We start from the raw sequence: 12,110 nt of genomic DNA on the forward strand, positions 1-12,110 counted from the left end.
AATCATATTCCGTAAGTTGGGTCACGATCCTTTTTTAATTCCCAAGATAAATTTAAAAAATGCGTTTTTGAAAAATAGCTCGTATATTTGGATTTATTGGAAAAATTGAAGCCCCGTAAGTTAGGGATCAACTTTTCGAATTCTAAAATACGAAATATGGCTTATTATTATTTTAATGCGTTTAGGTCAAAATTGATGCGGTACTTAAAATGGTATGCAAATAAAATATCGAACCAACAAATGATTATAATACGAACGAATTAATAAACAATTCATAGCATATGCAACAATAATGATTACATAACATATATTATTTTAATACTAATATTAACCAAAGAACAATAAAATCAACAATAATAATAATGAATAATAATGGTAGCGACAATAATATAGAAAAAACATAACAAGACAATATCAAAATTAAAAAAGAACTAATAAATAAATACACAAAATAGCATTGAGGAAATTAATCTAGGAAATATTAAAAGGACTATTAAAATGGGTGAACTTAGGGTCGTAGTAATAAAAATAAAAATAATAAATAGTTTAAAGTTTTGAAATTATATAAAAAAGTGCATTTAAAGTGTTTAAATAAGTAAATAAGAAATATAATGGAAATAATAACGTAAAAACAAATTGATTTAATGATATAGTTATGATAATAATAAATATATTAATAATAAAGGTAAAATAATAACATAATAATATTAAATTAATTAAATTAATAATAAAATAGCCAAAATAACAAAAAAATGACTAAATTGAGCTTTTTAAAAAAATTTAAGGCGAATCAAAAGTAAATGAAAAAGGGATGACCCTTCTGAATGCGCGAATAACAAGGATGGACTAAAAGGGTAATTTTCCCTTCCTCCAAAACGCGTCGCTTCATTCGGGATTAAAATGCGATGAAACAAAATTAACAGGCTTAATTAAAAGAAATAAAAATAAATAAAATGGATCTAATTAAAGCAAGTATAAAAAGTGGAGGGACCATTTGCGCAAATATCCCGCTGAAGCAAAAACACGAAGATCCTTGCCCTAGGTCAGGTCACCGCGCGGGTCAAGGGCCTGAAACGACGCCATTTTTAGCCTGGTGTTTTGAAAAGTTTTTTAATCAAAAATTCATTTTATTCCTTTCTTTAAAAAAACCTTCAAAAACCTCTCAAAGTTCTTCCTCTCTTTCCAGAATCCGGTGGGACTCCGGTGCTGAACTACCGCGCTGGCCACCGACCACTGGCGACGGTGCCGCCGCTTGCGGTGGCTGGAAAATAAAAAATGCCTATTTTTTTGGGCTTTTCGACTCCTCAACTTGAAAATCCCCGATTTTCATCAGAATCGGCACCTCTTTCACAAAAAAAAGGTACAATTTTTATCTTTTCCTTCTCATTTTTGTTTAAAAAATAAATGTAAATAAAAAAATAAAAATGGCACAACTACCTTTGAAAATGGTCTGTATTTGAATTGATTTTTCTCTATTTTCTTTTGATTCATTCATAACTAAAAATAAAATAAAATCGGGGCTCTTTTTATAGCCCGGAAATACCACTTATTTTTCTATTTTTTCTATTTTTTTACACTATTTTTTTGCTTTTGGACTCTTCTAGTTTGTTTTGCAGGTACAGACATGGCGGCACACGTGGAGGTGCGGCGCGCAAGGGGCAGCGACGGTAGCGACAATTAGGTTGCTGCTAGGGTTTGCTATTTTTTCTTTTGTTTTGGGCTAGGGTTAGTGATTTCGATTTAGTTGGGCTATTTTTTGGGGTTTGGGTTTGTAATGTAAATATACTTTTAATTATTGGACCTTATTTATTTGGTTTATTTTGTGTTTGTTTTGGTTTTGGGCCCAAGCCAAAATTGGCCTATTACAATTATCATTTCATTGGGAAGGATAAACGAGTTTAATTCAAGTTTGTTCAAATACTGTTGTTTTAACACTATTCGATTCTTACAATATTAATGTTATTCGAGTGTCCATTGATATTGTAGTCATAATATTATAAAGCGGGTGAATGTTATAAACTATACTATATGTATGTTCAGTTATAACGTTTAAAGGTTGGCGTTTCTATAACGCGACTATGTCAATTATTGTTCTTATATATGTATATGTTACTTTGTTTAGCAAGTATATAAAGAAAGTTAGTCTTTGGAACAAATTGGTGAAACGTTAAAATGAAATTGAAACATTGGTTTTGAATGAATGAACATTTATTTGTCAGTTTTACTGACCAAGGAGGGCGTACTTATTTGTTAGTTATATCGACCAGTGTTGGGCACAGTCATTTTTCAATTTTATCGACTAGCGTAGTGCGCACTTGTTTTTCATTTATACTGACCAGTGCTGAGCACACTCATTTTTTGATTTTACCGGCCAGCTCAAGGCGCACTTATTTGTCAATTATACTGACCAGTGCTAGGCACACTCATTTGTCGATTTTACTAGCCAACGCAGGGCGCAATTCGTTATTATGGATTTATCCGTCAAGTACTAGGTGCCAAATTTGGTATGTTAGTCAAAATAACATAAAGGTATGAGTTCGAGTACGTTATTAAGGAAGATAAAGAGAGGAAATGAGAATAAAAAATAATATATGAATAATGAATGACATTATGGGATATGAATTTTGACTACTTCGAAAAATGTTTAAGTATTCAGATTATAGGGATACTACTTGCTCAGTGGATGATTTAATTTATGTTGTGTGCACAGGTTAGGTACTCATTGATTAGATATTCAACTCAGCATCCAGTGGCAATCCTAAACTCAAACTTCGACTGTTTGTGCTTTTGGTCTTGGCATGTAACTATGATGTCTCTTTTGTATATAGTTTTTTTTTTTTTTTGAGATTTGTAAACTTTGAAATGTGCTTTGAGGTACCAATTGTGCATATTGGTTAGATTCTTAGGATATTTGATTCCAATGATATTTTGGGTTTAAATTAAATGTTCTTGAATAGGTTGAAGTGGTTGCAAATGGTTGCTTATGGTATAAGTGTTGCTAGGATGTATTACAAGTTTCATAAGGTATTTTCCAGGTACACACGGTCTGACACATGGTCGTGTGCCACACACAGGCTGGTGGCACAGCAGTGTAGTCTGTAACATTTTTGTGATTTTAGTGCACACGGGTTTAGTGAGTTACACGGTTTGCCCACACGGCTATGTAACCTATCCACACGGCCGTGTAACTCTCACATATGTCCATGTGGCCAAGCACACGGGCTGAACATTTTTCACACGGTTGGGGACACGGCCGTGTGTGCCCCGTTTCTAGATTTATTTTGTTTTAGCTTTTTATTTTTGCCTTAAATCAATGCCTAATCTTTTCTGAATTGTTTTTAAACTTCTATATATTCAATATTTAATTGAATTAGATTTAAGAGGTTCATATGCATGCTCGGATGTAATTCTTTCACATTTAATTATTTCTTCTAATTGTTTAAATGGTTGATATTGTATGGTAATTGTTTGTAGCACCCTAGTACTCACCAAAATTACTATGGGATGAAATTTATATGTTTAAGTTCTTAGTGAGTATATTTTCAATATAGTCAAAGGAAACATCATCTGAACCCCATACTATGAGATAATTATTTTTTAGTAAAGAAAGGTCGAAACTGTTAAGTAGCAGAACAGGGGCAAATTTGAAGATTTTATTGTACTGATTGGCTAAAGTATAAATTCTGAAATTTGTATGATAAAAAATATATTTGAGTCTAGTCTCAAAAACATCAAGCGGATCTAAATTTTAAATTTTGTTTCTCAAGATATAAATAATTTAGTGACTACGACAAAAGTGGACAACTTTGATACGAACACATAAGTAAATAGTGGAATTATAGTTAATTTTATATATAAGCATGTCATACTAAAAGCTAAAGATTCTAATATATATACATAAAGGATGTGGAAGGATGTTACGAAATAATAATAAGTGATGGAATGATTACTACATGTGAGAACATTTAAATGAATTGATAAAATAATAAGTGAATAATTGTTAATTAATGTGATTTTGAAATCTTGGCTAAAAGTTTATGAAAATTAAATTAATTGACACAATTTAGAAATAAATATGAAATATACATGAAGTGGATACACTACTTTATATAGTGCAAGTCCTCCAATGGACTTATTTGTAAAACTTTAATAATTGTGTTAATTTTATAAACTTTGTTATCTTTGATTGAAATATCATGTTTTAATGAGCTCTTTTAACTCATAAATAGTTCATCATAAATTCAATTATTACTAAAATGAGTAAAATGGTCTTCAATAATCAAATAATATGATAAATTAATCTAAAACTTCTATAGTTACTTGACAATGAATGTAACATCCTAGTACCTTAACCTAGTAATATTTTTTAGTATTATAGTTTTAAATTTTGATATTATAGTAATAAATAGGTTGACATTATCGAGAGATAAAAATTTTCAACATTTTATTTAATTGATTTTAATGTTTTGAAATTCAAAATTTCAATATTGAATTTTTTTTTTTTGTTTTGAAATTTTAATATGACAAATTTTTAGTGCATTAATTTTGTTTCTATAATTTTTTCATTTCATTTTAATCTTTAAGTTGAGTGACCAAAATGAAAGTATAAATATGATGTGAATATGTTATATCTAATTTGTTGCATGAGTTATAGATAAAATATTAATTTGGAACTTTTACCATTTTTAATGACTATTTTAAAATATCAAAAAATATAAAAATTCATAAATTATTTTTCAAAATTATAAAACTTAAAATTAAATAATGCAAAATTATATTGAAGAAACACTAAAATGTGTATAATTTCGGAAATAAACTTGTAAAAATAAAGATATATATATATATATATATATATATATATATATATTCTTCACTTTTGCTTCTCATTCATTTATGTCACGATCTTTATAAAAGCTTATAGATAATGATGATTATTACAATGATAGTCATTGATGTTCCTGAAACATTATTTGATATTTTTTAAAATGACAATCCAGGTTCCTTAACATTAAACAAAATTTTTGGATATTAGGAAAATAAGCTTGAAATTTTATTTATAGCAATAAAAATATAATTTTATTAAATTAAAAATTAATAGCTAAGTGATCTAAGAAGAACTAAATATATACTATTCTTAGAATTTACAAAAATAGATTAATTTTTAATTATTAAATTAAAATTATAACTAAAGCCAAACTTAGAATAAAATTTACTCAATTTTGTTTGCCTTAGATTATATTTCAGTCACCTATGTTTGAAATGTTACGTTTTAGTTACTTACATTATCATTTTGTTACGAAGTGGTCACTTTACCATTAAGCTTTGTTACCTCCCTAATGGCGATCCTACATGGCAATCTAAATTAAATTCATTTAATTAAAAATCTATTTTCATCTCAGTAACTGGACATCCAAGTTGATATTTAAAACCCATTTGGATTGCCTCGTAGGACTATCATTAGGGAGGTAACAGAGTTTCAATGTAGAGGGATCACTTCGTAACAAAACGGTAACGTAAGTGATTAAAGTGTAATATGAGGTAAACAAAAGTAATTATTTTTATAATTTACCCTAAAATTTATTATTGATGGGAGTCGGAGTATCAACAACTCTACTTGTGTCCTAAGAAGAAACATAGATTTTTTTTTAATAGCAACACTATGAACCGCAAAAAAATAAAAACAAAAGTGGGAACTTATTTATTAGCCCCCACAAACAGACGAGGATCCAACTTAGACTTCTTCATTGGTCAGATAGATAATGCTGCTTCATCCAACGTTCACCATATTTCTTCTTGGATAAACCCCCACCACTTTCCCTTCATTTATTACTACTATTAGCACACTCCCTTCAATTTCCTTTCATTTTACGTCACCTTTCTTCCAATAATGGCTACCACCGTCGCTGCTACTTCCTCTTTTACGGGCATCCGCCTTTCTGACGTCTACTCAAGCTCTGGGAGGGTAGTGGCCCGGTTCGACTTTGGGGGTAAGAAAGCCGCCAAGAAAGTATCTAAACCAACCTTTGATCGCCCATTATGGTATCTGGAGCTGTAGCACCCGGCTGGCTCGACGGTAGCTTGGTTGCTGATTATGGGTTCTAAAATTTTGGGTTGGGGAAGCCTGCTGAGTATTTGCAGTATGATTTGGATTCTTTGGATCAAAATCCGGTCAAGAACATGGCAAGTGACATCATTGGGACCTGGACTGAGGTCACCGACATAAAGCCAACTCCATTTCAGCCTTACAGCAAGGTCTTTGGCCTGCAGAGGTTCCGTGAATGTGAGCTGATCCATGGACGTTGGGACATGTTGGCTACTCTAAGTGCCCTCACTATTGAATGACTCACTGGAGTCACTTGGAAAGATGCTGGAAAGGTTAATTACTTGCCTATTGTCCTTAGGCTTAACTCTGTGCCTTTTTTAGAAACCATTTAAATGAATATTAATTGTTTGGTTATTTTTCAGGTGAAGCTTGTTGAAGGATCATCTTACCTAGGCTAACCCCTTCCATTCCCCATGACAACATTGATCTGGATCAAAGCGTTGGTGATTGGATACATTGAGTTCCAAAGGAATGCAGAGCTTGACCCTGAGAAAAGGATGTACCTTGGTGGGAAGTACTTCGACCCTCTTGGTTTGGCGTCTGACCCTGATTAACTGTTTTTGCATGATATTATTGGCTAAAATGAATTTGCTAATCGTAGAAAGTAGAGCTTATGAAATTTTGAAAGACTTGATTCCCAGTCTTGTGCTAGCTGAACAAATTTTCAGGAATAACTGTATTTTAAATCTTTAACAGCTTAATCAAGCATTTATATCATTTTAGTCAAATGAATATTACATTTATATATTTCATTCCAGAGAACCTTTCTATTACTTTGAAGATGTGAGCTTTATGGACAAAAAAAACACTTCAAAGAGGTGAGAAATAAATGAAATTATGCTCAACTCAACAATCTATAATTTGACATTTAGGTTTTATTGGCCAAACTTGTATAGTTTCAATATTTTCCAACACTGCCAAGGTTTTCTTGGCACTAATTACAAATCTATTTCATAAAGAGTTATTAGAGCAAACAAAGACCAAAGTTCCATACAATATTAAAGCTCAACTCATAGAGTGAGAAAGTGGTAATTGAGGTCCTCAAGACAAAGCCTCGAAAGGGTAGTAAAACCTAACACTTTATGAAGAATGAGTAGGTATTACTTGAAATAGGTTTCCATACCCATAAATTGAGAGAAAGAAGAGACTTAGGCGCATATCTTCAGCTAACCAGCCATCAAGGTGATTCAGTCTTAAATGCGGACAATCTCTATCTACATCCTTGTTCGCGTGATAGAGGAAATTTCTTCTTTGTTTTTCCGGCAAAATCCTTTGATTTGTCTCCCTACATTATTGTTTTGCTCTGTGAATACATTAGTTTCTTAACAATATTACTTTTTCCTGGGTTTTATTTTTTGCGCAGTCTGTGGCAAATGGGTGAAGATTGAACAAAAATGCTTTATGTACGTTCGTATTGTAGTTTTTTATGATAGATTTAAGACGAAATAGTGTCAAATTATTGTTTCTTTTATTTTTGCAATTATGGATGTTAGTATGGAATTAACATGGAAAAACTTGTTTTGAGAGGAAGTCTAAGAACCTTTCACATCTGAGTGAATGTCTATACTTTTTTTCCCTAAACATTCAGCTTTCATTATATGAAAGGTACAGACATAAGAAAACCCCTACAAAAAGTCCAATAAAAATACGACCAATTGTCCAAAAAGGCCCTTTTCTTAAAAAAATTTTACAGAAATGGGCCAATTTTTTCAAATAAGACTGGAATGGTCCGTTTTTATCAAAACATGCTGAGCTGATGTCATTTTCAGGGGAAACACAGAAAAACACATCTAGCTCAGCATTTTTTTTCCTGATGTCAGGTAAAATGCGCTTACGTGGAAGCATTTTTGTAAAAACCATCCACGTGGGCGCGCTTTTGCTCGTGCTCCAACGATCAACTCCAATGGCTATTTGAACTAGCCGTTGGGCCGTCAATGATCCCAAAAAAAAAAGTATAACCCCCCACACACACACACAATTTTCACAAATTCTCTCCTAATTTCTCAAATTTCTCCCAATTCTCAAAAAGTTCTCAAATTATTATCCTAAATTCTATTTTTATCTAAGTTAATATTTTTATTATTTTTTATTAGTAATTCCAAGAAATAGTATTTTTATTAAAAATTTGTTCTTCTTCAATTTAGCAATGGTCAAGCGTCTAATCCGTCTTGATGATAAGCACATCTCCATCACTCAATTGCAAATGGTAAGAATAAATTTTAATTTTTAAATTTTTTTATTTCATAGTTATAATTGAACTTAGTATTTTTTTATAACTTTTTATCTAAATAGGTGGAAGATCGAATTTTTGCAATGTCATATTTGTAATTTACCTGGTCTTCCATCATAGTTGATCGAAACATACTTGAGGGAAGATGGTTTTTTCCACGTGGCCTACTTAGGCCGGGGGTGTAAGTTGGACTCAAAACTCATAAGTGTGTTGGTGGAGAGGTGGAGACCAGAGACGCACACATTCCATCTTCCATGCGGTGAGTGTATTATCACTCTAGAGGACGTGCAGTTACAGTTGGGGTTCCCAATGGACGGATTGGTAGTCACCGGGTTTGTTCAATCTGCTAATTGGGGGACTGTCTGTTATGAACTTTTGGTTGTGGTACTAGAGATGATTACCGGAGGTTGGATTGAAATGGCCTGGTTACGAAATAATTTTGCGGAGCTGGCGGAGCATTCTACTGAAGAGAGAAGAGTACGATACGCTCGGATGTACATCCTTCAGAAGGCTATTCGATTGAGAGTCGGGAACGACAAGGATTCATCTAGCCGAAAACACAGGTGCGATTTTGGGTAAAATTTATTACTATAAATATCACAAACCGGCTCGATTTTTAAAATTTTATTTTTCTGCAATGCAAGAAAGCTGCTAAAAAAATTGTTTTCAAACCAGATTTTTTCAACAATTTTGACCATGTTTCTACAGTCGTCAGATGTAAACGCTTTTATCGCGTTATTCTGGGTGTGTTTGGTTCGGATTCTATGTATCCAAATTCTATCTTACTAAGGTTTACTAAGGGTGTAATGAATTGAAACATTGATTATAAGATTTAGATATGAATATAAATTGCTATAAATAAAATCTAGTAACACATGCTAAGGGTGAGACTAATAAGCAAAGAATTGAGAGTATTTCTAAATGTTTGGCTAATGAGAAGATGAAATTGAAACTTGATACTTGTTAGAATGTGCATAATAAGAATGAGAAACATTGTAATTATGATACTAGTGTGACAACAAAAGAGCTATGTGGCTAAATTATTGAAATGGTGTATGACTCGAATAAGGAAAGGATAATTATAGTGTTATAAATAAATTCTCACCTTAAGAACAAAGGTATCATAAATGGAACCACCCTAATTGTTTCATGGGAACAAATTAAATGAATTGATCAAAGTGGCTTGAGTGGTAATAATGTGTTAATGAGATATGGAACAAGATCCTTTTAATATGTGGATTAAATGAAATTTACATAATATTCATAAAATACTCAAGCTATAATATGACTAGGTGAGGTAGGATAATTCACAAGTACTTACTAAGATTTCAAGCTTACTGCGTTAGTTGTTTTAAACGTATACGTGAACTTTTCTATAAAGATGGAACTATAGGCTTGGAGGCATCGCATCACCACTTGTAGATTGTCAAGGTTAAACCTTTAATGTTGTTTTATAAATGCAGGAATGGCATGTACATAGAGGCTTAGACCCATGAAGATATTGTAATTATTTGTTCCACGTTAATTGGTGACAAATGTATTTGAATTGGATTATTTATAAGTTATACTTTGATACTTGAAATTGTTGAGTATGACCTTGTGATGAATGCGAGTTTAAATGTTGTTTGAATGTGTTTAAAAAGATTTAAATCTTGTTGATATGGTTTAGTTATGTTTGGAGGTGAATCGTAGTGTTTTTGGATTGATTTTTAGTTTTAAGGGCCCAATTTCGAAAACTATATTAAGGTATCAGAACTTAGGAAGACAGTAGATGAAAAGCTACAATATTTGGGTTCAAGTGTCAATACCTGGCTCCCAAGTTCCTATACCTAACCCAAGGTATCAGAACATGGAGTCTAGGTATTGATACCTAGCCTTCTAGACAGTGCCCTTACACAATTTTGTGAGTTTCGAGCTTGCTGAAGCTTGTTTTTGGTCCCTAACACCTCCAATCACCCGCGAACTGCTTCTAAATGATTTTAAGATGATATTACCAAACTGTTTTAAAGTTTGAACTATGGAAAATCCTCTAATTTTTCAAAGACAAAAAATTTCAATTAAAGTCGTTGGGCTATACATATTCATTTTATGAATTGGAAACATCCCTAAATGCATTAAACAACCTAAATTGACCTTAATTTGCATCTAAATCTTTTTAAATGTGATCAATTTATTTTTAAAGATAAGTATATGGCATAAAAACACTATTTTTATAAAGATTGGTTTTGTATAAGTTAGAAAAGGGCACTTTAGCATCTCATAAGTGTACTAATTCATCGAGACGAGTAAGGAGTGTTACAAGCACCTTCAGCCACCTTGGACTAGGAAGAGCTGACTACGAAAGGGGAGAAACCGTGGGCTCTACTCAATCTTTAACAACCAAATAATCAGATTTGGTATGACGATTTTGATCTTCTTTACGTTTCAAACCCAAGGAGGCCAAGGAGGAAGAGATGTTCCCTAAAAGCATCGGGTAAGTTAGAGGAACTAGGTTCGATGCCACTGCAAAACGACCAAAGAAAAGTCTCTACTGGTCACCAATCAAAGGCTGATGGCAAAGATGAGGTAAGGTCTGAACGCTCGAAGAGAAAGAAAAGAAAAGCCCAAAAGACAAAGGAAAGAAGTTGGATGATAGCTAGCATAAGACCGACACAAAGGCAAAAAAGATTGCTTGGAAAACCGAGGGAGAAGACAAAGAGATTTAAGTTTAGAAAGCAGCAAGTGGCCTTGTATTATTCCCCCCACTTTGAGATTTTTTTGTCCTCTGCTTTTATTTGCATAAACAACAACTTCTTGCAAATTTCAAATTATTTTATGTTTACAGTGTTTGTCATGTTAGCTAATGATACAAATATTCATGCAACCTTTGCACATTTCTCATTAAGATAAGTTATACCCATCTTTATTATGGTCATTCATTTACTTTTCTTGTGCCCTTTTGGATTAGGTGACACCATGTTAACCAAAATTTTTAGGATAAACTACACTAGTAGTCACTCAACTATTAGTAAATTTTTTTTTGGTCACCCAACTATGAAAAGTTACAAAATGATCACCCAACTATTTAATTTTGTCTTTTTTGTCACCAATTGGCTAATGGTAGCAGCTTTTAAAATTGGCATAATAGCAACTGTAACCCTCAACATTTAAATACATTGTGTCTATTTAGTCCTTATTCTAAAAAAATCTAACCATCAACATTTACATATTATGTAGTTTGGTCTTTTTTTCAATTTTTCTTTTCTTTGACCCTTTCATCTAAAAAGCTATAAAAGCAAATTTATTAGATAAACTTGACTGGAAATATACAAAAATAGAAACAACCAACAATCCAATATAAAATTTTCATTTGTTCTTGTTCTTTAAAATTAACCCTCAATGCTACAAAAGAGAGAGAGAGAGAGAGAGACCGAATTACACAATATGTAAATGTTGAGAGTTAAATTCTTTTTAAAATCAAAATTAAATTGACATCATTTATAAATGTTGAGGGTTAAAGCTGTTACTAATTTTTAAAAGTTGCCACCGTTAGCCAGCTGGTGACAAAAAAAGACAAAATTAAATAATTATATAATCATTTTGTAATTTTCATAGTTAAATAACAAAAAAAAAAAAACTAATAATAATTGTATTACAGTTTACCCAAACTTGAATTGGTGGGCGAATAATGGGCTTAGAGCTAGAGGAACCTAAACTATCCAAAGCAAACCCCATCCAATAGCAACCTGCGCTTGACCCATAGTTCAAATGTGGGAAAATAGATCCGTGGACAGTAAG

At 32.1% G+C, this 12,110-nt stretch overlaps 2 protein-coding genes across 3 annotated transcripts; both read left to right on the forward strand.

Annotated features, from left to right (window-relative positions):
- Nucleotides 1–5,887: 5,887 nt before the first annotated feature.
- On the forward strand, nucleotides 5,888–6,342 carry LOC128040415 (chlorophyll a-b binding protein CP29.2, chloroplastic-like). The gene is made up of 2 exons (XM_052629160.1): nucleotides 5,888–6,007; nucleotides 6,121–6,342. The coding sequence occupies exons 1-2, from the start codon at nucleotides 5,888–5,890 to the stop codon at nucleotides 6,340–6,342; spliced, it is 342 nt and encodes a 113-aa protein (XP_052485120.1).
- Nucleotides 6,230–9,975, forward strand: LOC105781013 (protein MAIN-LIKE 2-like). Of its 2 annotated transcripts, XM_052629351.1 has the most exons (6): nucleotides 6,230–6,375; nucleotides 6,466–6,634; nucleotides 7,467–7,506; nucleotides 8,248–8,309; nucleotides 8,454–8,896; nucleotides 9,797–9,975. In XM_052629351.1, exons 4-6 carry the CDS (start codon nucleotides 8,250–8,252, stop codon nucleotides 9,819–9,821), a joined length of 528 nt encoding a protein of 175 aa, XP_052485311.1. In that variant the 5' UTR covers nucleotides 6,230–6,375; nucleotides 6,466–6,634; nucleotides 7,467–7,506; nucleotides 8,248–8,249; the 3' UTR covers nucleotides 9,822–9,975. The 2 variants fall into 2 exon arrangements, with proteins under 2 accessions (XP_052485311.1, XP_052485310.1); XM_052629350.1 differs by lacking the exon at nucleotides 7,467–7,506.
- Nucleotides 9,976–12,110: the final 2,135 nt, after the last annotated feature.

Source organism: Gossypium raimondii, chromosome 4 (genome assembly GCF_025698545.1).
Source record: "Gossypium raimondii isolate GPD5lz chromosome 4, ASM2569854v1, whole genome shotgun sequence".
Lineage (NCBI taxonomy): Eukaryota > Viridiplantae > Streptophyta > Magnoliopsida > Malvales > Malvaceae > Gossypium > Gossypium raimondii.

What these genes read in the sequence shown, in the direction of transcription:
- LOC105781013 (XM_052629350.1), top strand. Translation starts at nt 6,517, where the DNA reads ATGACAACATTGATCTGGATCAAAGCGTTGGTGATTGGATACATTGAG. An exon ending in GAAGTACTTCGACCCTCTTG is followed by an intron (nt 6,635 to 8,247) that starts GTTTGGCGTCTG and finishes TCTTCAATTTAG; the next exon opens with CAATGGTCAAGCGTCTAATC. An exon ending in TCATCTAGCCGAAAACACAG is followed by an intron (nt 8,897 to 9,796) that starts GTGCGATTTTGG and finishes TTATAAATGCAG; the next exon opens with GAATGGCATGTACATAGAGG.
- LOC128040415 (XM_052629160.1), top strand. Translation starts at nt 5,888, where the DNA reads ATGGCTACCACCGTCGCTGCTACTTCCTCTTTTACGGGCATCCGCCTT. An exon ending in GTAAGAAAGCCGCCAAGAAA is followed by an intron (nt 6,008 to 6,120) that starts GTATCTAAACCA and finishes GGGTTGGGGAAG; the next exon opens with CCTGCTGAGTATTTGCAGTA.